The sequence below is a fragment of the Capricornis sumatraensis genome, chromosome 4, assembly GCF_032405125.1.
Source record: "Capricornis sumatraensis isolate serow.1 chromosome 4, serow.2, whole genome shotgun sequence".
Taxonomy (NCBI): Eukaryota; Metazoa; Chordata; class Mammalia; order Artiodactyla; family Bovidae; genus Capricornis; species Capricornis sumatraensis.
The window spans coordinates 7,782,418-7,803,277 of NC_091072.1; the positions used below are offsets into that span (position 1 = coordinate 7,782,418).

Sequence of the window (20,860 nt, forward strand, 5' to 3'; positions counted from 1 at the left end):
CCCATCCCTTTCCTTTGAGCCTATCTGTGCTCTTAAAATGGAAGTGAGTTGAACACAGCAGAAAGTTGCGTCTTTCTTTTCCTCTTATGATTCTTCGGTTCTGTTGTTACTGAAGATAGAAACTGAAGGGCCAGGGCCAGCTTGGTGCCTGGCACTGGCACGATAAAGCATCATGGAGAACTCAGAGGAGGAGCAGAAGCTGGAAATGCCTCGCCGACTCTCTCACTTAGAAATTGGTTTGTCTGAGACCACATGTAAGTCAGAGGCAGAGCTGGAACATACGTCTTCTGATCCTGGCACTGTGTCCTTTCCAAATACCATGCTGTTCATTTTAGCTCTACCATCAATATTTAAACAGAAATTCATTCGAAACTGAAAGTTTTGTTCTAATGGAAAGTCCCAAAATCAAGGAAAACCCTCAATCCAGAATTGCAGCATGAAAAGAGTAACATCAGCTCAGCAGCTCCACACAGTAACTACTTCATCAAGTAAAAAGGGTCACGAGAGATACACGGGCCTGTGCAGAGGTGGGGTTTTCTCCCCAGCTTTATTGAGATATCATTCACAAACCATAAACTTGCCCCTTTTATACAGCTCAGTGTTATTTAGTGTATTCAGAGTTGTGCAACTGTCACCATTTCTGGAAATTTCCATCTCCCCTGAAGAAACCCTGTACCTATTAGCAAGCCCCACCTTTCCCCCCATTCTTCAACTCTGTGCCCCTGCCAGCCCCTCTGGAACCACTGGGTTATTTTCCGTTTCTGTGGGTTTGTCGATTCTGGACACTTCCTACAAATGGAATCATACGGCACGTGGTCTTTCGTGACGGCTTCTTTCACTTAGTACCTTCATCCATGCTGGAGCACGACTAAGCACTGCACTCTTTTCACGGCTGAATGTTACCCCTTTGTACGGAGGGACCACATTTTCTATTATCTGTTCACCAGCAAATGGACATCTTCATCCTTTGTCTGTTATGAATAATGCTGCTATGAATATTTGTGTCCAGGTTCTTTTATGGACATGTTTTCAATACTCAGTGGTAAATACTGGGAACTGGAACTGCTGGGTCATGGTAACTCTTAACCTTTTGAGGACAGTCAGACCATTTCCCAAAGCAGCTGGGCCATTTTACATTCCTACCAGCAACGTATGATGGCTCCAATTCTCTACATCCTTGCCGACATTTGTTACTATCCATCCTTTTGATTACAGCCATCCTAGTGGGTTCTGGCAGCATGTTTATAACAGACAACAGCAGTTAATATACTCTGGGCAAGCATATTCTCTGACCAACCATAGGACCCAATCACCATGGGAGGCAGAACAAGGATAATGCTGACCACACTCCCTGTCTACTGCCTGCATAGGTAAGGACACTGGTTCTCAAAATGTGGTTCCCACACCAGCAGCACTGACTGCAGGGAAGCAGTGAGAAATGCGGACTCCACCCAGACACTGAGTCCGAGACTGCGGGGCGGGGCCAGCTCACTGTAATTCCAAGGACCACCAGGCCTGCGCACAGCCTTTCGGCCCTCAATGCCAGCTTTAACCCCCTTATGGTAACGATGAATATGCACCAAATCCTTCCTCCCCTGCAAACAAGGATGACAAGGACCAAGAAAAGCTCTCTGAAGGATTCAATCGTGCGACTCGAGTGGAAGGTCTTCAACGCCTTCTAGTAATGAGTGAGTGACAGACACTGTTGGCGTAAAATGTTCACGATAATTAATGTTGAGCACAGAATAAATATCCAGCTGGAAGGTAAAGGGGAATATCACAAGCACCATCCAAGGCAGCAGTAACACAAATGGGATTTCCGTCATACGTGATATTTTCAACGTTCCTTATCCACTCAAGGTTTCAGAGAGCATGCGTGCTAGCTCGCTGGGATGCGGATGACACAGGTGTGTCCCTGAGCAGTCACCTGAAACACAGTGGCGTCTCCCCGGTACCGTGAAGCACACTGCAGATACTCACCTGAGTATCTTCCCCACACTGCCACTTAGAAGCCTCTCCAGCACGTTTCTCATGAGCCTACAGGTTAGGCTCTTAGGACGCCTCTGTGTAGCTCCATGCTTATTACTTCCTTCAGATACTCATCAGACTCACTGCTTCTCTCCGCCTTTGCTTGCAGTCAGGCTCACGGCAAGGCCATGTGCTCCTGCTTAGCAACTCCCGCCAGGCGGTCAGGAGAAGAATAATCTGGGGCAGAACCGCTAACACCTTCCATCAGTGCAAAACCAGTGCAACTCTTCCAGCTGTTCCCTGACTCCCATCCATCAGCAGCCACACTGGCTTTCACAGCATCTCTCTTGTCTGAGATGTTGCGGTATCTCTGAGTAGATTCAGAACCTTCTGGTAAGTGTCCAGGACGGCCTGAGCAGTGGGTCTCTCTGCAGGCACCTGGCTCTTACACGCCTTGTGAATGTCAAACAAGTGGAATCGGACCATGTCGCTCCCTTCCACGTGCCCCAGAAGGAAACTGGAGACGTCGGGAATCTTCCAGATGTCACTCTTCTCGTCATACGCGGGCATGAGGTCATCCTGGAAGGGCACGTCCTCTCCGGAGGGCCACAGCTGCTCTGGGGCCACGAAGTCCCCACGGAGCTCCTGGTGGCCACACTTCACCAGGGCCCCAGAGCTGCGGTTCACCAGGGGCAGGGCGTCCAGGTCGTTGAGCACAATGCTGAAGTTGGCGGTCAGCAGGTACTGGGACAGGGTCTTGGGTAGGTCGCTGGAGTCGCACATGACCAGCGTGCCCAGGGGGCTGCGGTGCAGGAAGTCGAGGATGGCCACGTAGCCCAGGGCCAGCTGCAGCCTGTGCTGCCACGTATTCAGGCTGCGGTACTTGGCGAGGTTCAGCGTCGCCTCCAGGTTGCCCAGGGAGCCCAACGGGTGGTACTCGGTGAGGATGGTGTTGTCATCCTCACAGTAGCCCACGAGCGTGACCACGTGCTCGCTCTGCAGCGCCTGCAGCATCCGCAGCCCGTGCAGGAAGTCGTCTCTCACCTCCGGCCTGGTGAGCCGCGACAGGGCCACCTTGCGTTCCTTCCACTCAGACAGAAACACCTGGAACAAAGCCACAGAAAACGTCAACCCGGAATCCTCGGCAGCTGGTAAGCCGCAAAGCAGATGCCTTGAGGTGCTGGCTGCGGTGCAGAGGACGCACAGAGCCAAGCATGGGCTGTTCTGCAGACTCACTTGGGAGCCAGACCAGATGCTGGGTGAAGGCTGGGCCCGCAGGCGGCGGGGCAGCTGGCCTGGGAGTGGGTCTGTGGGATGACGGGCTTGCAAAGCGGATGTGGAAAAGGGGGTTCATTCCCTGGAGAGGGGGCTGCATGTGCAAAGACTGGGAGGGAGAAGGCTAAGGACGGGGAGAGTAGAAAGCTGGAGAACCCCAAGTAGGGAGTGAGTCCAGCCAGCCCATCGCACACACCGGCACTGCCACTCACTTTAAAAGGTGCAGAGTAAACCACAAATAGGAACGGCTGTACGTAGGGAACACACTTTAACATGGCCATGGTTTTCCGTGACTTTGGCTGCAACAGCAGGAGCTGAAATGACACACACCTAGGCCAGCTGTCCTGACACCGCCAGCCAGCGAGCAGCTGCCCTGCACGGTTGTGCACTCACACGTCTATCACACGGAAAGAAGTAAGAACTGCTGACCCGCTGCTCGAGTCCCCAAAGGGAAGGCAGGGGTTGGAGAGGAGAAAACAGGCTCCAGGTCAGGACCCGGCTGCCCGGGCCATGCTGGACCCCGTGGGCTGTGCCCCTCTGGCTTCCATGTCTTCACAGTTAAAATGAAGGTTATGGAAGCAACTTGGGGTGTAATTTTCAAGAGACTTTGGCACTTAAATCTAAGGCAATAACCTGAAATATATAAAAAGCTCCAGAAATAAAAATCTGGCATTATTTATAAAAGCCTAACTGGAACCTGTCCACCCATCAACAACTGGGAAGCAGTCCAGTTAAGCAGGGCCACTCAGGGAAGGTTATGGGTGCAGCCAAATGCAGGTGCTATCTGATGGGGTTTTCACAGGTACAAGCAATGCTACAGATGAAAAGGACACACAGTGTTTTTATATTATTGTTCTAACTGCATAAAACATAATTACATAGAAATCTAAGGATGTCTTCTGCTCTCTTTACATGTTTCCCGCCCTCTCCCCCACTTTATACCTTTTAGTATAACAAGAAAGCATATATACTAATCTTAATATTTTAAAACATTTTTTTAAGAAACTAAAAAAATACATCAAATGGAGGAGGTAGGCTGGAAGACTATGAAAATTTACTGTGGGCCTGAGAAGGAAGGTTCATTGACAGAAAAACCCACAAAACTGTCACTGCTGATCATTTATTCAAACAGCTGTCTTTCAAGACATTCTCCAAAACCCAAATCTGAGAAATTTCACTATAGATAATTTCTACTAAGAAGTCAAGTTGCCCTTGCTGCTGGAATCATTGTACATTTTGTGAGTACATTTCTTAAATTTTAATATGGAACACATTTTATTCTCTTCACAGAGCTATACAAGCACTGAATTTGATCTCTGACTCCAATAAAAAATCCTGTTTCTGTTGAGATCCATCACTCCCTTGGGCTCCCCTTCCCCTCACTGGCACTAGCTTTTTTTTCATATAAAATGGGGATCACTAAAGAGAAGCTGCTATGGTTTTTTTACACATTTATTCCACAAGAAATGCAGGAGAGCTTCAGCCACAGGCCTCATGACTTCCCCTCGAACCTCGCTTACGTCTGATTCACTTTTGTGCTTCAGATAAATGAAAAGATTAAATACTACTGATGTTTATTATCAAATATTATTAGTCTTTGGGATCTCTCACACATATCTGAAACCTCCAATACTGCATATTTGCAAGTCAGGGGTTAAGAATCATTTCTCAGCAATCTACCTTTTTAAAAAATATTATAAAAATAATCATGAATACTCTTCTTGATAAAAGTTCAAATACATAGGGAGTAGAACTCTTTCCTCTGAATTTAATCCCCAGCCCAAAGGAAACTAGTTAACTGTTTGACTAATAATGTTCCAGACATTTTTCTATGCTTTTACACGTATTAACACCCATTTATAAAACAGCATTTGAGTTATATAAAACGGGACTATTATATATATATATATATATATATATATATATATATGTATATATATATGTCTCTCTCCAGGTCATTCTTTTTAAAGCTTCATAACATTTCATAGTATGGGTGCACAACCTATACTGGTGTATGTTAGGTAAGATTTTACAGAAGATCTTTGCTTTTTTTTAAAACTGAAGTATAATAAAAATTCATTAAATTTGGGACAGATGCTGTCAGAGTGGCTTAGGTTCACTTTTCTACACAGCTCTGTAATTTTACATGGGGCATTTAATATGACCTCATGTGATCTATTTTTAAAGAGTTGATGTATATCTAAATTATTTCCCACTTATTTCCTATTAACAACAGTGCTACAGTGAATAGCCTTATATTCACATCTCTGCGCACATGTGCAGATGTTTTCTTAAGTTAGGGAAGCAGACGGATCACTGAATGAACACTATGTACCATCGGATCCTTCAGAGTCTGGGCCAACACGCCCTTTCACCAATCGTGTATGAATCTTACGTTCTAGCCTCAACCACACTGCTGCTGCTGCTGCTAAGCCGCTTCAGTCATGCCTGACTCTCTGCGACCCTATAGACAGCAGCCCACCAAGCTCCTCTGTCCCTGGGATTCTCCAGGCAAGAACAGTGGAGTGGGTTGCCATTTCCTTCACCAATGCACGCACGCATGGTAAGTCACTTCAGTCGTGTCCGACTCTGTGTGACCCTATGGACAACAGCCTGCCAGGCTCCTCTGTCCACAGGATTCTCCAGGCAAGAATACTGGAGGGAGTTGCCATTTCCTTCAGCCTTATTAAGTGTTACCAATCCACTGGATGAAAAAACTTTCCCTGTTTTCATCTGTATTCTCCTGACTACTAATTCATCCCTGGGCATTTCTGTGTGTCTTCTGTGGAAAGTCTGTTCACTATCCTTCATACTATCTCCTCTAGGATTGTTTGCTTCGTGCTTATTAATTTCTAGGAGCTCTTTATATATTATTCATGTGATCCTTATTATAAATGTAAAGACAAATTTTAGAAAATAGTATACGTGGTCCCTTGTAGTACAAAGTCTAATCTGTCTTCATTCATTTAACAAGTTACTTATGTCAATTTAAAAAACTGAAGTAAATCCCTGGCCATGTGAAATTTACATTCTAGTGCAGGAGGCAGACGATAAGAGAAAATAAACAGAAAGTGTGTAAAGTCCACTGGAAGGTATATGCTTTGGAGAATAATTAAGCAGGGAAGGGGGAGAATTTACAACTTTTATTAGGGGAGGCTCTCGCTGGGGTGATGCTCAAACAGGAAGCTGACGGAGATGGAGGAAGGGGCCAAGGGGCTTCTGCGGACCACATCCCAGGCAGGGAGGACCGCGGGGCAATGGCCTCTGGAGATGCGTCCACAGCCTGCAGTGGCAGAGCAGAGGGGGGTCAGGGGGTGGGGAGTGGAGGCTGGGAGAGGCCTTCAGTCACTGAAAGGGCTGGAGAAGGACACAATGCCCTGCACTGAGGAGCCAGAGCAGAGGAGGGACACCGCTGCACGTGGCCACACACACGGCACTCCAACTGCAGCGAGAGCAGCCAAAGTGGGCCGGGGCGGAGGCAGAGAGCCCCATCTGGGGGATATGGAGACAGGCAGGCGCCAGGCACGGAGCCCCGGCTCGGGAGGGGACGAGGCAGAAGCCTCGGAAAGGCCAACTCCTAGCTCTCTCCCATGTGCAGAGACACTGCACCCTGCTGAGGGGCTGAGCATGGACATGGACAAAGGGGCATGACAGGGGTGCCTCCTGGGGTGGGGAAGAGATCAACTCTGGGATTAACACACATGTGCCACTAAATATAAAAGGGATAACCAACAAGACTCTACTGTAGAGCTCAGTATTCTGTAAAAAGCTATATGGGAAAAGAATCTGAAGGACAGATGAGTAACTGATTTCACTGTGCTGTACAACTGAAATTAACACCATACTGTAAATCAGTAATACCCCAATATAAAATTAAAGTTGAACTTGAAAGAAAACGGAGGCCTCCTGGCTGTGGTGTGAGTGAGTAGCTGGGTGATGGGGAGAGGGAGGAGGCTGAGGGGATGGTCTGCGACACACCTAGTGTGAGAAGTCTTTCAACAGCCAAGATGTAGGGGAGGCAGGGGATAGAAAAGTCCAGAGTTCACCAGGGGATAAAGGTAGGGACGGGGCCGGATGAGGCCACCCAGGCATCGGCACAGAGGAGAAGAGAGGTCCTGCATGAGGAGGTGGCCGAAGGGTGGACACTGCTTTTTCACACATCTGCGCTCCAGCCAGCCTTCCACATGGAAAACATCACCTCCAGCCCTTTCTGGGGTTACACAAAGCCAGAGGGCGACAGAGGAGGAGAAAGAACCGAAGCGGTTCTTCTGACGGGCACCAACCCGGACGCTCTGCCTCTGTAGAGGACCTTTCCACACAGCTCATGGGGTCCTCAAGGCAAGAACACCCAAGGGGCTTGCCATTCCTTTCTCCAGCGGACCACGGTTTGTCAGACGTCTCTACCATGACAGTCCGTCTTGGGCGGCCCCACACGGCATGGCTCATAGCGTCTCTGGGTTAGAGGCGGCTGTGGTCCATGTGCTCAGTTTAATTAGTGTTCTGTGATTGCAGTTTTCAGCCTGTCTGCCCTCTGATGGAGAAGGATAAGAGGCTTATGGAAGCTTCCTGATGGGAGAGACTGACTCTGGGGGAAACTGGGATCACAGATAAAGCAAGAAAGTTCCAGATAAATATCTACTTCTGCTTTATTGACTATGGCAAAGCCTTTGACTGTGTGGATCACAACAAACTGTGGAAAATTCTGCAAGAGAAGGGAATACCAGACCACTTTACCTGCTTCCTGAGAAATCCGTATGCAGGTCAAGAAGCAACGGTTAGAACTGGACATGGAACAACGGACTGGTTCCAAACTGGGAAAGCAGCACATCAAGGCTGTACATTGTCGCCCTGCTTATTTAACTTATATGCAGAGTACATCGTGCAAAATGTGAGGCTGGATGAAGCACAAGCTGGAATCAGGACTGTGGGAGAAATATCAATAACCTCAGACATGCAGATGACACCACCCTTATGGCAGAAAGCGAAGAAGAACTAAAAAGCCTCTTGATGAAAGTGAAAGAGGAGAGTGAAAAAGTTGGCTTAAAACTCAACATTCAGAAAACTAAGATCATGGCATCCAGTCCCATCACTTCATGGCAAATAGATGGGGAAACAGAGGAAACAGTGGCTGACTTTATTTTTGGGGGCTCCAAAATCACTGCAGATAGTGACTGCAGCCAAGAAATTAAAAGACGCTTGCTCCTTGGAAGAAAAGCTATGACAAAACTAGACAGCATATTAAAAAGCAGAGACATTACTTTGCCGACAAAGGTCTATCTAATCGAAGCTATGGTTTTTCCCACAGTCATGTACGGATATGGACCATCAAGAAAGAGGAGCGCCGAAGAACTGATGTTTTTGAACTGTGGTGTTGGAAAAGACTCTTGAGAGTCCCGTGGACAGCAAGGAGATCCAACCAGTCCATCCTAAAGGAAATCAGTCCTGAATATTCATTAAAAGAACTGATGCTAAAGCTGAAACTCCAATACTTTGGCCACCTGATGCAAAGAACTGACTCATTAAAAAAGACCCTGATGCTGGGAAAGATTGAAGGCGGGAGGAGAAGGAGACAACAGAGGATGAGATGGTTGGATGGTATCACCAACTTGATGGACACGAGTTTGAGCAAACTCTGGGAGTTGGTGATGGACAAAGGATTCACCTCTGACTCCTTCCTTGCATCCTGCCTCTGCTCCCCAGACAGCCAGGCACAGCCTCAGCTCGTCCCCGGGTTTCCTGCTGGACCCTTGTCCCCAGATACCCACTATCACCTTGACCCTCTGGGATGAGAAGCCCACGGCTCTCTTCCTTGCCCCAAGGGCAAGTTTCAGCCAAAGAAACAAAATCTCAGCCTTTTGGTCGCCCTTCATTTTAATGAACAAGCCACATCCTTAACTGACTTCTAGTCATCCTGCCTCAGTTAACACGGGCACAAACGCTGCTGAAACACAGCCCATGAGACGGGGCTCTGGAGGCTTCTAATGAGAACTGAATTGGCCCCTTTGGTTTCTCTTTTTAAAGTATAAAAAATTTTCTTAATCAATGTAATAGCATGCTGATATAAATCACAGCAATATCTTTTTCCATCTGTCTCCTAGAATAATGGAAACAAAACAGAAATAAACAAATGGGACCTACTTAAACTCAAAAACTTTTGAATGGCAAAGGAAACAATGAACAAAAGGAAAAGACAACCCACAGACGGGGAGAAAATATTTGCAAATGATGTGACCCACGAGGGATTAGTCTCCAAAATTTATAAACAGCTTCCTCGCATGACCGCTTAACGGCATCAAAACAAACCACCCGGTCCTCCTGGTGAATCAGTGGTAAAGAATCCATCTGCCAGAGCAGGGGACATGGGTTCGATCCCTGGTCTGGGTAGATTCCACAAGCCTCGGAGCAACTAAGCCCGCTGCGCCACAACTGTTGAGCCTGTGCTCTAGAGCCGGCGTGCCCAGACCTCTGCTCTGCAACAAGAGAAGCCACTACAAGAAGGCCATGCACCCCAACTAGAGCTGGCCCCCTCACCGGAACAAGAGAAAGCCCAGGCCCTGCAATGGAGACCCAGCGCAGCCCCTCAAAATAAACAAAATGAATTTAAAAAAAAGACATAGATAATAAATACATAAAACGGATAACAAGGACCTCCTGTCCAGCACAGGGAACTCTGCTCAGTGCTATGCGGCAGCCCGGGTGGGAGGGGAGTTGGGGGAGAATGGATACATGCATATGTGCAGCTGAGTCCCTTTGGCGTTCATCTGAAACTATCACAACGCTGTTAACTGTCTATACTCCAGGGTAAAATAAAAAGTTTTTAAAAAACAGCACTGTACAGTTGGAAAAATAAGAACCAGAAAAATTTGCCTCCTTCAGCATTGCACGATTTCTATCATTTTTATATTTTTTACGTATGTAATCTTGCAGATAGGAACAGCCTCTGGCACAGCTTTCCATTTTGCTTTTCTCCTTAGGGCAGCACTCTCAGGCTGTGACACAGGCTTCCTAACGACCCCTGCTGACCGCGGAACACCCTACAATGGGTGGGCCGCCCTTTACCAGGGTGGCGTCCCTGCAGTGAGGTTTCTGGGGTGACGCCGGCCCTCCCCCGGGCCGCCCGCCCCCTCGATGGCGAGCGGGACTCACCGTCTTCACGGCTCCCTCCCCGACGCGCTTCAGAGGCCTCACTTCCGCCCTCAGCTGCTCGCAGGACAGCCACGGGGAGCAGGTGGCCGCCTGCCCCATGCAGAAGTGGCCGGGCGGGCAGCGGCCGGGGTGCGCCGGGGGGCTGCGGGGCGCGGTGACGAGCCGGTCGAGGCAGAGGTAGAGGAGGACGTTCATGAGCGCCATGGACAGCAGCAGCCCCACGGCCGGGGGCAGCTCCCTGGGCGCAGGCCCCTTCCTGCCCTCCGGGGGCCTCGTCTCCATGGCACTGCGCTCCGCCGGCCCCTCAGACGGAGACATGAGGCGTGGTCACAGCCCGGGCAGACTCAGGAAGGACGGAGGGGCCCGGGGCCGCCGTGAGCAGCCGCGGGCCGCGTGCCCGATGCCGGCTCCTCCCGGAGCCCCGACTTTCGACTGCAGGGTCGAGCAGAAGGCAGTCTTGGGCCGGTCCGGCCGTGTCTCTGTCTCCCCCACGGCCACCTGCAGTGAGGAAAAGCAAGCATCGCACAGCTAGCAATGCTAAGAGGAAAGCAAAGCGCGGCTCTGGAGACGGCAAGGGAGAGAGAAGCTGGGCTGGGGGCCGTCCGGGATGCTGAGGGGCTGGGGTGCTCCTTGGGAGGTGCTCAGAAGCCCCCTGATGCTTTTAAGAAGCAAAGGTGTGAAAGGGTGCCCCGGGGGGTTGGTGGGGGGGGCGGTGGTGGGAGAGGCTGGGTGGGGGCCCGGGCCGGAATCCAGGATGAGCGCTGATGAGAAGACAGGTGGCCTGACAGGGGTGAGGTGGGGGCGCAGGTGACTCTCAGCGGCCCGGGAGCAGGTGCCGGGCCGGTGCGAGGCAGGGGCTGCTGCCTGGCCACAGGGGGCTGGGAGGAACCTGGATGTCGGGCCCTCCAGGAGCCCGGGGTGGACACTGGTTGCCACCCACAGGGAGCGGCCAGAGCAGAGGGCACGGGCTTAGCCGCAGCACCGGGCACGTGAGACACAGTGCCTGATGGACCCTGTGTCTTAGGGCCGAGGACACGGTGACGCAAAGCCTTACCTGCCAGGAGGGCCTTCCTTCTCGCTCAGGTTTCTGGCCAGACTCCTGGATCGGTCAAGGCTCCAGCTGGCCCCGCGTGCTGGTTTCAAAGCACTCTTCCTCTAAGTACCAAAGAGGAAGTCTGTTGAATAAGACTTGTGACTCTGCACACAAACAAATGGCCACAGTCCGAGCAGCTCCCTTTCCCAGGCCCTCCCGGCTAGGGGTCTCCCAGGCTCCCGATCTCCAGGTCGGTGCAGGGGGGCTGGGAGCCCAGGCCTCCCCGCCAGCCCCCCTTCGCTCCCGGCCACCCCCATGACCCCTATCACTCCCTCCTGGAACCCACTCCTCCGACACGTCTTAGGCAGCCTGTACGTGCCCTGCTGCGGGCACTGCCAAGCGCCAGGCCATCCTCTTTGAACGACGCCTGCCTTCTCACTGCAAACTGTTCTCTGCAAGCACAGACAAACAGAAAGTCTGCAGCCCCAGGACCTGGCGGGGAGCTTGATGCCTCCGCTCTCGTCTGGAGCAGCTAAGTCGCTCTGCCTGGAGAAGCCACTTCTGTCTCTGACCCAGAGTTGAGCACAGGGAATACAGCCACTATTTTGTAGTAACTTTTAAGTGGAACATAAGCTTTAAAAATACTGAGTCACCATGTTGTATGCTTGAAACTAACAAAATAGTGTAAATCACCTATAATTCAATTAAAAACTTAGGCCGAGATGTAATTCACACACTGTAAATTTGAGGTTATCACCTCACACCTGTCAGAACGGCCATCAGCAAAAGAGACAAGAGATAACAAATGCTGGTGAGGAAGTGAAGAAAAAGGAGCACTCTGACACTGTTGGTGGGAACGTACATTGGTGCAGCTGCTACGGAAAGCTGGGTGAAAGTGCCTCAGAACACTAAAATTAGAACCATCATATGATCCAGCAATCTCACTCCTGGGTGCATATCAAAAAAAAACCAAAAAACCCCTACTAATTTGAAAAGATACATGCACCCCTATGTCCATAGCATCATTATTCACAACAGTCAAGACATGGAAGGAACAGTGTCTGTCAACAGAGAATGAATGAAGATGCTGTATGTATTTATGTATACACACACACATATATATATATATATATATATATATATATATATATAAAATCTTAACACGAAAAGATAAAAAAAATACTTCCCAAACTCAACCCTCCCCCCTCAAATCCGCTCTTTTCAGTGCTTGCGATCTCAGAGGTGCCAGCTGTAATCTCCCAGTGACCAGGCTGCAGGGGTTAGCAGTGACAGCGCTTCTGCTGAGCAGGGACTGTCAGAGGGGAGGGACTCGTCTCAGCCACACCACCCTGGACACACCAGACCGCATCTCCCCTCCGAAGCTAAGCGGGGTCAGGCCGGGTTAGTAGGTGGATGGGAGAAGGGAGGACTCCTCCACGGGTCAGTGTACTTTGCCCTTATCGGAAGAGAACGCAGGGCTTTTATCATCTCTGCCGTCACCGCGAGGAGCTCAGGGACCCCCTCCTCTCTGGGACCAGGTGGGGTGCTCACCCATGGCCCAAGTCCTGCCAGCAGCACCCAATGACGGCCCGGGCGCTGTCTGCTCGCCGTCCTTGAGATCCCGGGCCCGCACCTTTCTCTCCGGCGCCCTCCCTCCAGGCGTCTCCCAGGACTCTGGTGGACGCGGCAACAACGTTCACCACTCCGGCCTCACAGTCTCCAGTGTCTTCCCCCAGTGCCTGATTCTTAGAAGCTGACCTGCAAGAAACAGGCAAAACCCCTGCCCTCTCTCCTCTGTGGCATTTAAAGTGACCAAGAGTGTCTCGACTTAGACCTGAGGTCAGAAGAACTTTTTCCCATAAAGGGCCAGACAGTAAAAGTTCAGCTTTAGGGGCCAGAGTGGTAATCGAGGGGCCACAGCACTGGGACGTGCAGGGCGTGCAGTGGCCGTGCAGAGCGACCGGGGGACGGTCACGGTCCCTCCATCCGGCCGCCAGCAGCAGCCAGGCCCTCCTGCACCAGTGGGGCGAGCACAGCTCTGCTCCAGCAAAACTCTGCTCACAGACACTGGGATTTGAGCCTCATGTCACGAAAGACTGTTCCTTTGTTTCTTTCCCCCAGTATTTAAAAACGTGAAAGGGATCCTTAGCCCACGGGCCACCCGAGAATGGGTGGCAGGAGGAGCGGCTGGCCGGCCCGCCTCGGGGGATGGCATCCCTTGGGTGATGTCGCGGGCTCCTCTTCCATTCCACGCCTTCCACGTGGTCTCATCCACGCACACGGCTCAGGCGGCTGCGTACACGCCAACGGTTTCCAGCCTCTGCTGTGACCTGGCTCTTTCTCCTAAAGCATCACTTAGCTGGGGAACCCTCGAGGTCTGGGACATCCACACCTGAATTCCCTCTCCTGTCGCCAGCATGCCTGCCACGCAGGGGTCCCCACTGTGAGGGGGACGCAACCACGGAACTTGATGTCTCCCTCCCCTAAGCACGACCGACCAGTCACCATGGACAGTCGCCTCTCCCCCTGAAAGCTCCCAGATCCGCTCGCTCTCCCCTTCCCTTGCTCCCTCACCCCAGTCTAAGCATCTCCTACCTGCGCTTCTGCGACACTCTCCCACAGCCTCTACCACTGCTTTCTCTTTTCTAATCCATTCCCCACAGCAAACAGGATCTTTTTTCTTTCCTGAAATGTTGGAAGCACAGAAAAAGTGACAACGTAGACCACGAGCAGCTATTCAGCTCTGTCAGGTAACACTGCGTCCCCCTTCGTAAAGAAATAATGCCAACAGGGTTGAAGCCACACACCCGTTGCAGTCCTGCTCTGTTCCCTCCCAAGAAGTAACCCCCATCCTCAAGTGGGTGGGTCAGCGGTTCTTAAACTGTGTTCCCTGCAGCAGCAGCAGCAGCAGCAGCAGCAGCATCTAGAACTTCTGAGAAACCCAAGTTGTTGAGTCCTCGCCCTGGACTTTCTGAATCACAAACTCTGAGGTGGAGTCCAGACATTTTTGCTCACAAAGGTGATTCAGGCACCTGCTAATGGTTCAGAGTTTCCACGCATGCTTTTTATTTTCACCACATAGATGTGTGCTCCTAAGTAACAACCCAGAACACACGAATGTTTCCAAGCTTTACACAAGCGGTCCTGTCCTTGTAACCACAGGGGCCTGGTTCCAGGACTCCCGTCAACACCAACGTCTGTGGGGGCTCAAGTCCCTCCTCTGAAATGGCAGTGTCCCCGCATCAGGGATGCGGAATTCAGGGAGCGCTGAGTATATCCTTGTAAACTTGCTTCTTTTAAAAGCCCAGCTTTACATTTCTGAGGTTTTACCCAAGTGCATACATGAAACTTTAGTCAGTCTTGTGGACTGACTATACAACTGCTGGCGAAGCAGGTTTTGCACACACTTCCCGTGCCCGTGTGGAAGACGTCCTCTCAGGTATACACAACGAAGCACAAATTTTGTCACCATTGGCTTTAAAAACATTTGACAGCCCTCTCTGCCCTCAGCGGTTTCCCAGGTGGCTCAGACAGTAAAGAACCTGCCTGCAATGCAGGAGACCTGGGTCGGGAAGATGCCCTGGAGAACGGAATGGCAACCCACTCCAATATCCTTGCTGGAGAATTCCACGGACAAAGGAGGCTGGCGGCCTAGAGACCAGGGTGCTGCAAAGGGTCAGACATGAGTGAGCAACGAATACTCTCACTTTCTCTGCCCTCAGGATAAACTCGACTCTTGACACCTACCCCGCAAAAGAGCAGCCTCAGTGCCCCTCTCCAGACCCAGCCCTGCCCCAACACTGCCGCCCCCGGCTCTCCTCATCCCTGCAGGCCCCCTTGCAGGATGCCGGTTCCTTCTTCCTTGACTGTGAGGTCGAGGACCCCCTGCCTGCTGCGTGTACCCAGGTATCCCGGCGGCTGGCGGGCGGCAGGCGCTTGGATCCCTTATTCCCCGGTCCTCACGGGCTCAGGCGCCGCCTACCCCTTCTGCGTCACTCCTCCCGTGTTCGCGCTCGGCGCCCTGTCGCTCTCACTCACCACCCGCTCCGCGGAGTGGAGCAGCCCCTCACCTCCCACCAATCCTACCCTGCACCACCAGGGGTAGAGTTAGATCTTACAAGGTCTGAAGCTTACTTTGTTTTCTTTTGGAAGGACGTCGCTTTCTTCCCTGCCACTCAAGGCTGCCAACCTCAGGACACGTTCACATCTTCAAATCTGCGCTGGACTCTCATCATTACCCCTTTAACATATTTCTTGTCCGCTTGATAGCCGTGCGCCTCAACAGCCTTTCAATGATCCCGAAGTCCCCTCAAGCACTTCTGAATCCCATCTCAGAAAGACACGCATCCCAAAGTTCAGCTACCATTTACAGTGTCAGTCTGACACGGATTCTGTGAGCTAGATAGAACTGCTATTATTCCCATTTCACAGATAAGAAAAACTGAGGCAGAGTGAATTACCCAAGGTGACTAAAACTGTACACAGAGAAGTCAAGCTTTCTGGCCTCAAATTAACATTCTTCCTCTAAATCCTACAGCCTCAGACAATGGACTGAATTGAATACAGCCAGGTCACCGCAAGGATTAGGGGATCCACGCTGAGACCCTGAGACTGTCCATCCACTTATTAAAGAAGTCTTTTACTCACCCCATCACCTGATTTTTTTTGTTTGTTTTAAACACATATTTCTGGAGTAGCCTGCCCAGAGTTAAGGGATAAGGTTGTACGGCTGAGGGAATGTTCTTGCCCAGAAAAGAGCAAACTGATACCGAAAGCGACTGCTTAGGCACTGCTAAAGACACACTGGATTTCTGACAATAATAAGAAAACACTGGTAACAGGAAAAGTGGAAACTACTGCTATACACTCACAGCTTAATTTTTTAAAAAGAAAGAGACGGCAGTGGGAGGGAGAAGCGTGAAGAAAAAGAAGAGCAATGGAACAAAACTGGTTTCTGCCATCTATAGAATATCTTTTACAACCAGAGAAGAAACGAATTTGTGCTCCACAATACAACTCTGGTTGTACCCCACGTTGCCAACAAAGCACAGGTACATCAATTATTTTAAATATGCTGGATGCCTGCTTAGCCTTAAGGTTCTAAAGCAGACATCAAGGGTGGAGAAGACGAGACCACCGAAGAACACGGCTCAACCCTGTTTTTTAAAAGTGGGGGCAGCAGACGACTGCACCGGACCCAAAGCCGCCCCCGGAGGCAGGGGCAGCGCGGCGCCGACCACCTCCGCCGGAGGTGTCCGTCCCGGCGGAGTGTCCGTCGGCTCCAGTCCGGCTCCAGGCGCCGGGCAGTACGCGGACCAGCTGCCCTCGTTCTCGCCCGCAGCCCGTAGCCGCTCGCCGGCCGCACGCGCGGCTCCGGGTGCAGGCTGGCGCGGCGCCTCTGCCACCCTATCTGCGGTCCCCTCCCCCGGCCCGCCGCCGCCCCTACCTGCGGCCCCCTCCCCGGGCCAGGCACGAGGGCTCCTGCGCCTGCGTGGCCGGAAGCGCGCCCGCTAGGACCAGCGCCAGGCTGCCCCGCGGGCTCCGTCTCCCGCTACGCACGCGGAAACGCCGGAGGCCGGAACGCAAAGCAGGAGTCGGAGCGCACCCGGAACCAGCCCCCGCGCACTGGGCCTGCCCTTGTTCCGGCTGGTATTCTCAAGTGCGCGAGGGTGGTGATGAAGCTGCCTGCCGGTGATGCGAGGGCGGGGCGGGGCGGGAACAGTGAGAACCGATACGCTCTAGACCCGCCCAGCGAAAAGCCTGGCTTCCAAAGGGTGGTCCTTTAACCTGGTACCAAAGCTTCACGGCTCCAGGGAACTTTCTAGAAGTGCAAATTCTGGCCTGCATCCCAGACCCAGGGCTGGAGCCCAGCGCTCTGGGCTTTACAGGCCTCCGAGGATGCCCATGCTGGGCGTGCTCATTTGTTAGTGTGGCTTCATCCTGGAAAAACCCTAGGTGAATGCAGAAAAATGCACCCAGCTGAGCCGTGCACAGGAATGCGCAGAATACACATGCGCACACACCTCAGCATCTCCCAGTGTCCTCAGTTCGTGTGTTAGGACCCACACTTACCCACATCTGGGGTTACAACTTTGCAATGGATTTCAGAGAACTCTCCATCACTTCACAATAATTAATAAGCTGCAACCCTTACAATGCCCATGTCTAGAACTGAAAACTAATCAAACTCACTGGAAAGGTTCAATAGCAGAGTGCAGATGACAGAAAAATGTCGGTGGACCTGGACAGATATATAGAAATGAATAGATATATAGAAATATAAATGAGCTAAGGTGACCAATAGAGAGAAAAAAATTGAAAAAAAGAACAAAAGCCGCCTGCTGGACAAGAACACTCTAACCTTCTTGCCATCGGAGTCCCACAGAAGATATTATTTGAAGGAATAATGGCTTAAAATATCCTAAGTTTGGTGAAAAACGAGTCAAGAAGCTGAGCAAACAGAATGAACCCAAAGATCTCCATTTCCAGACACACCAAAGTGAAATTACTAACACAAACTAAAGATTTTGCAAGCAGAGAAAGGACATGTACCTGAACCACCATTCTAAAGACACAAGGTGGCATGACATTTCTTAAGTGCTGAAAGATTTGTAAACGCAGAATTCCATACTCTGAAAAAATATCCTTCAGGAATGAAGATGAAATAAAGACATTCTCAACTGAAGGAAAACTAAAGAGAATTTGCAATCATTGGAACTAATCTGAAAGAATTGCTGAAAGAAACTTCTTCAGACAAAAGAGAAATTATACCAGAAGGAAACTTGGAACATCAGGACTGAAAGAAAAATAACAAAAATGGTATGTCTTTGGGTAAATGTAATAGACTACTCTTACTGAGTGAATCAAAATATGCTTGGTGGCTGAATGCAAAAAGTACAAAATTATCTGATGGGGTTTTCGATGTAACTATATGTAATATGGGCTTCCCAGGTGGCTCAGTGGTAATGAATCCACCTGCCAATGCTGGAGATGTAGGTTTGATCCCTGAGTTGGGAAGATACTCTGGAGAAGGAAGTGGCAACCTACTACAGTATTCTTGCCTGAAAAATTCCATAGACACAGGAGACTGGTGCACTGCAGTCCATGGGGTCACAAAGAGTCAGACACAACTGAGCAAATGAGCATGCACGCACGCTCGGTCTCTCTCAAAAGTTGGGGTCCCCGAGGTCAGAGATAGTAGCATCTTACTCGGTTTTCTAGGTCCATATTTCCTTTAATGGGCGTCCAAGCTAGTGCTGTTTACCATATTTGAAGTTAAAAAACTTTGTTCACTCATTAATAAAGCAATAAACCCATCACACGTTGACAAAAATAACATTTTATAAAACTTACATTTTCCAAAAAACCAACCAACCAGGAAAATGGCGTTGCTTTACATTTTTGTGAATCTCTTTTTGTCGGACTTAATAGAAGATACCCAGATTCTCCTATCTGGTGCTATATTCAGTCTGGTGCAATGTGACGTTTTGGGTTAAAGTACATGAAGAAAATTCACTCATACACACATACATAGTCGGAAAGGCAGTATTTCCATAGTCTTTTATGAAGCTGTATATATCTTTGATACTACACCAAAACTTGACAAGTGGTAGTTTCTCAAAGGTTAGTTGCAGTGTGGAAATCTGCAACCTTATCAATGTACCTTTTGTGTTGTTACAGCTTGTAATATGAATGGATTGTTTACGCATGTGCAGTATCAGAGATGGGTTATTGGAAAATGTGGGGTCTATCGAGCTGTATGGACCCACCAATTGTTGACACGTTTAACTATTCATTCTTGACTCAACAATGAATTAATTTATTAATATCACTTTGATTTCATCAGAAGGGTCTGTAGGTACTGGGAAGCTGTCAGGCTCACTGTGGTAGATTACAATTTTCCCTTGAAAGCACAAATTTTACGATTGGCAGCAAACGGTTGTTCAGGTACAAATGGTGTAGCAAGAAGAGTGGCCTGTTTGGGGCCACAAAAAATGTTTTTGTTCAAGAGAAACAAAAAATATACCTTAGGCATGCTTCCATTCAGTCACAGAAAATACCGAAGACAGGAGTATTGTGAATAAAGTCTGTAATTACTGATGCATCAAGTACATTGTTCAATGAGTGCAGGCAGTGAAGAATACGATGACGACTCAGTGCCACCGCCTTGATGGAAGTTAAGGCACCAGCAGTGCAGATGGCAACACAAAGTATTACTGAACAATGAATTCTGAGCTAGCAGGCCCCTTAGAGGCTAACATGTTAATTGTTAATCGTCCAATGTTTATTAACATGTTAACAGTCCAATGTTTCATTGGACTAACATGTTGTTAGTCCAGTGAAAAAAAATGTACCCCCAGGTCTCTGTATCCAGCTGCCCATGAGATGGCCCTCGTGAAGATTATCAAAATAAGTCACTGTACATTTTAACCATGGAGTCTCCTCACTTGACTCTATATTCACTAAGCAACCTTTTGATAAATGAATTGCCATCTAGTTAAACATCAGGCAGGAAATGCCAGGTGGCTAGGCTGATGGAACTGCTTGGTCTGCCTGTTACGTTTCTCAAAGTGAACTGCCATTTAGGCTGAGTCAGCAACCCTGAATCCAATCCATCTGGGGACACTGATGAGGTAGTTTCTGAGAACTTTTCTATACAACTTTTGTTCCTTATGACACCTTTGACCAGCATTCTTGCCTGGGAAATCCCATGGACAGAGGAGCCTGGCTGGCTACAGTCCATGGGGTTGCAAAAAGCCAGACACGACTTACTGACTAAAGAACGACGACACTGTCTATATAGGGATGATGCTTTATGAAAATTTCAAATATATAATCAGGGACTTTCAGAGTCTAAAACCAAAAACTGACAATAATACCCACAGAGTATTATTTCCTCCAGCAATTATTAAAATACTGTTATTGGCATTTCCCTGGCAGTCCAATAGTTAGGACTTGGTACTTTCACTTCTGTGGCCAGGTGTAATCCTTGGTTGGGGAACTAATACCATACAAACTGACCCTTGGCCAAAAACAAAAAAATTATTTAAAAAAATATAGTTATCTTCTGAATTCTAAAGATGACTGTTCTTTTTGTTCTTTTGGTCATGCCTTGCAGCTTGTAGGATCTTAGTTCCCTAACCAGGGATTGAACTCAGGCCCCATTGAGTGAAAGCACCAAGTCCTAACCACTGGACCACCAAGGAATGCCCTGTTCTACACTATATAATTTCTTTAGTTTTAGTTTGGTGCTTTCAACACTGATCAAATTATTCTTTATTGGTGAGGTGAGATTTAATTATGTGCAGCTACAGAGAACTAGCTTGTTCAACTTTCAGCTCCTTTCTAGCGTGTCTCCTGAACTGTGGCGACTGCCTTCCCCAGATTCCTTTGCAGTTACGGGTGCTGGATGCCCTTTAGGTTCTTTCCAATCAGATG

The 20,860-nt window shown here is 49.5% G+C and overlaps 1 protein-coding gene across 2 annotated transcripts; it reads right to left on the bottom strand.

Moving 5' to 3' along the window:
- Positions 1-552: 552 nt before the first annotated feature.
- POMK (protein O-mannose kinase) lies at positions 553-15,625 on the bottom strand. Of its 2 annotated transcripts, none has more exons than XM_068970885.1 (4): positions 15,557-15,625; positions 11,444-11,544; positions 10,390-10,887; positions 553-3,072 (listed from the first exon to the last, which is right to left on the bottom strand). In XM_068970885.1, exons 3-4 carry the CDS (start codon positions 10,705-10,707, stop codon positions 2,302-2,304), a joined length of 1,089 nt encoding a protein of 362 aa, XP_068826986.1. In that variant the 5' UTR covers positions 10,708-10,887; positions 11,444-11,544; positions 15,557-15,625; the 3' UTR covers positions 553-2,301. The 2 variants fall into 2 exon arrangements, with proteins under 2 accessions (XP_068826986.1, XP_068826987.1); XM_068970886.1 differs by lacking the exon at positions 15,557-15,625 and adding an exon at positions 12,974-12,999.
- Between the last annotated feature and the right edge of the window lie 5,235 nt (positions 15,626-20,860).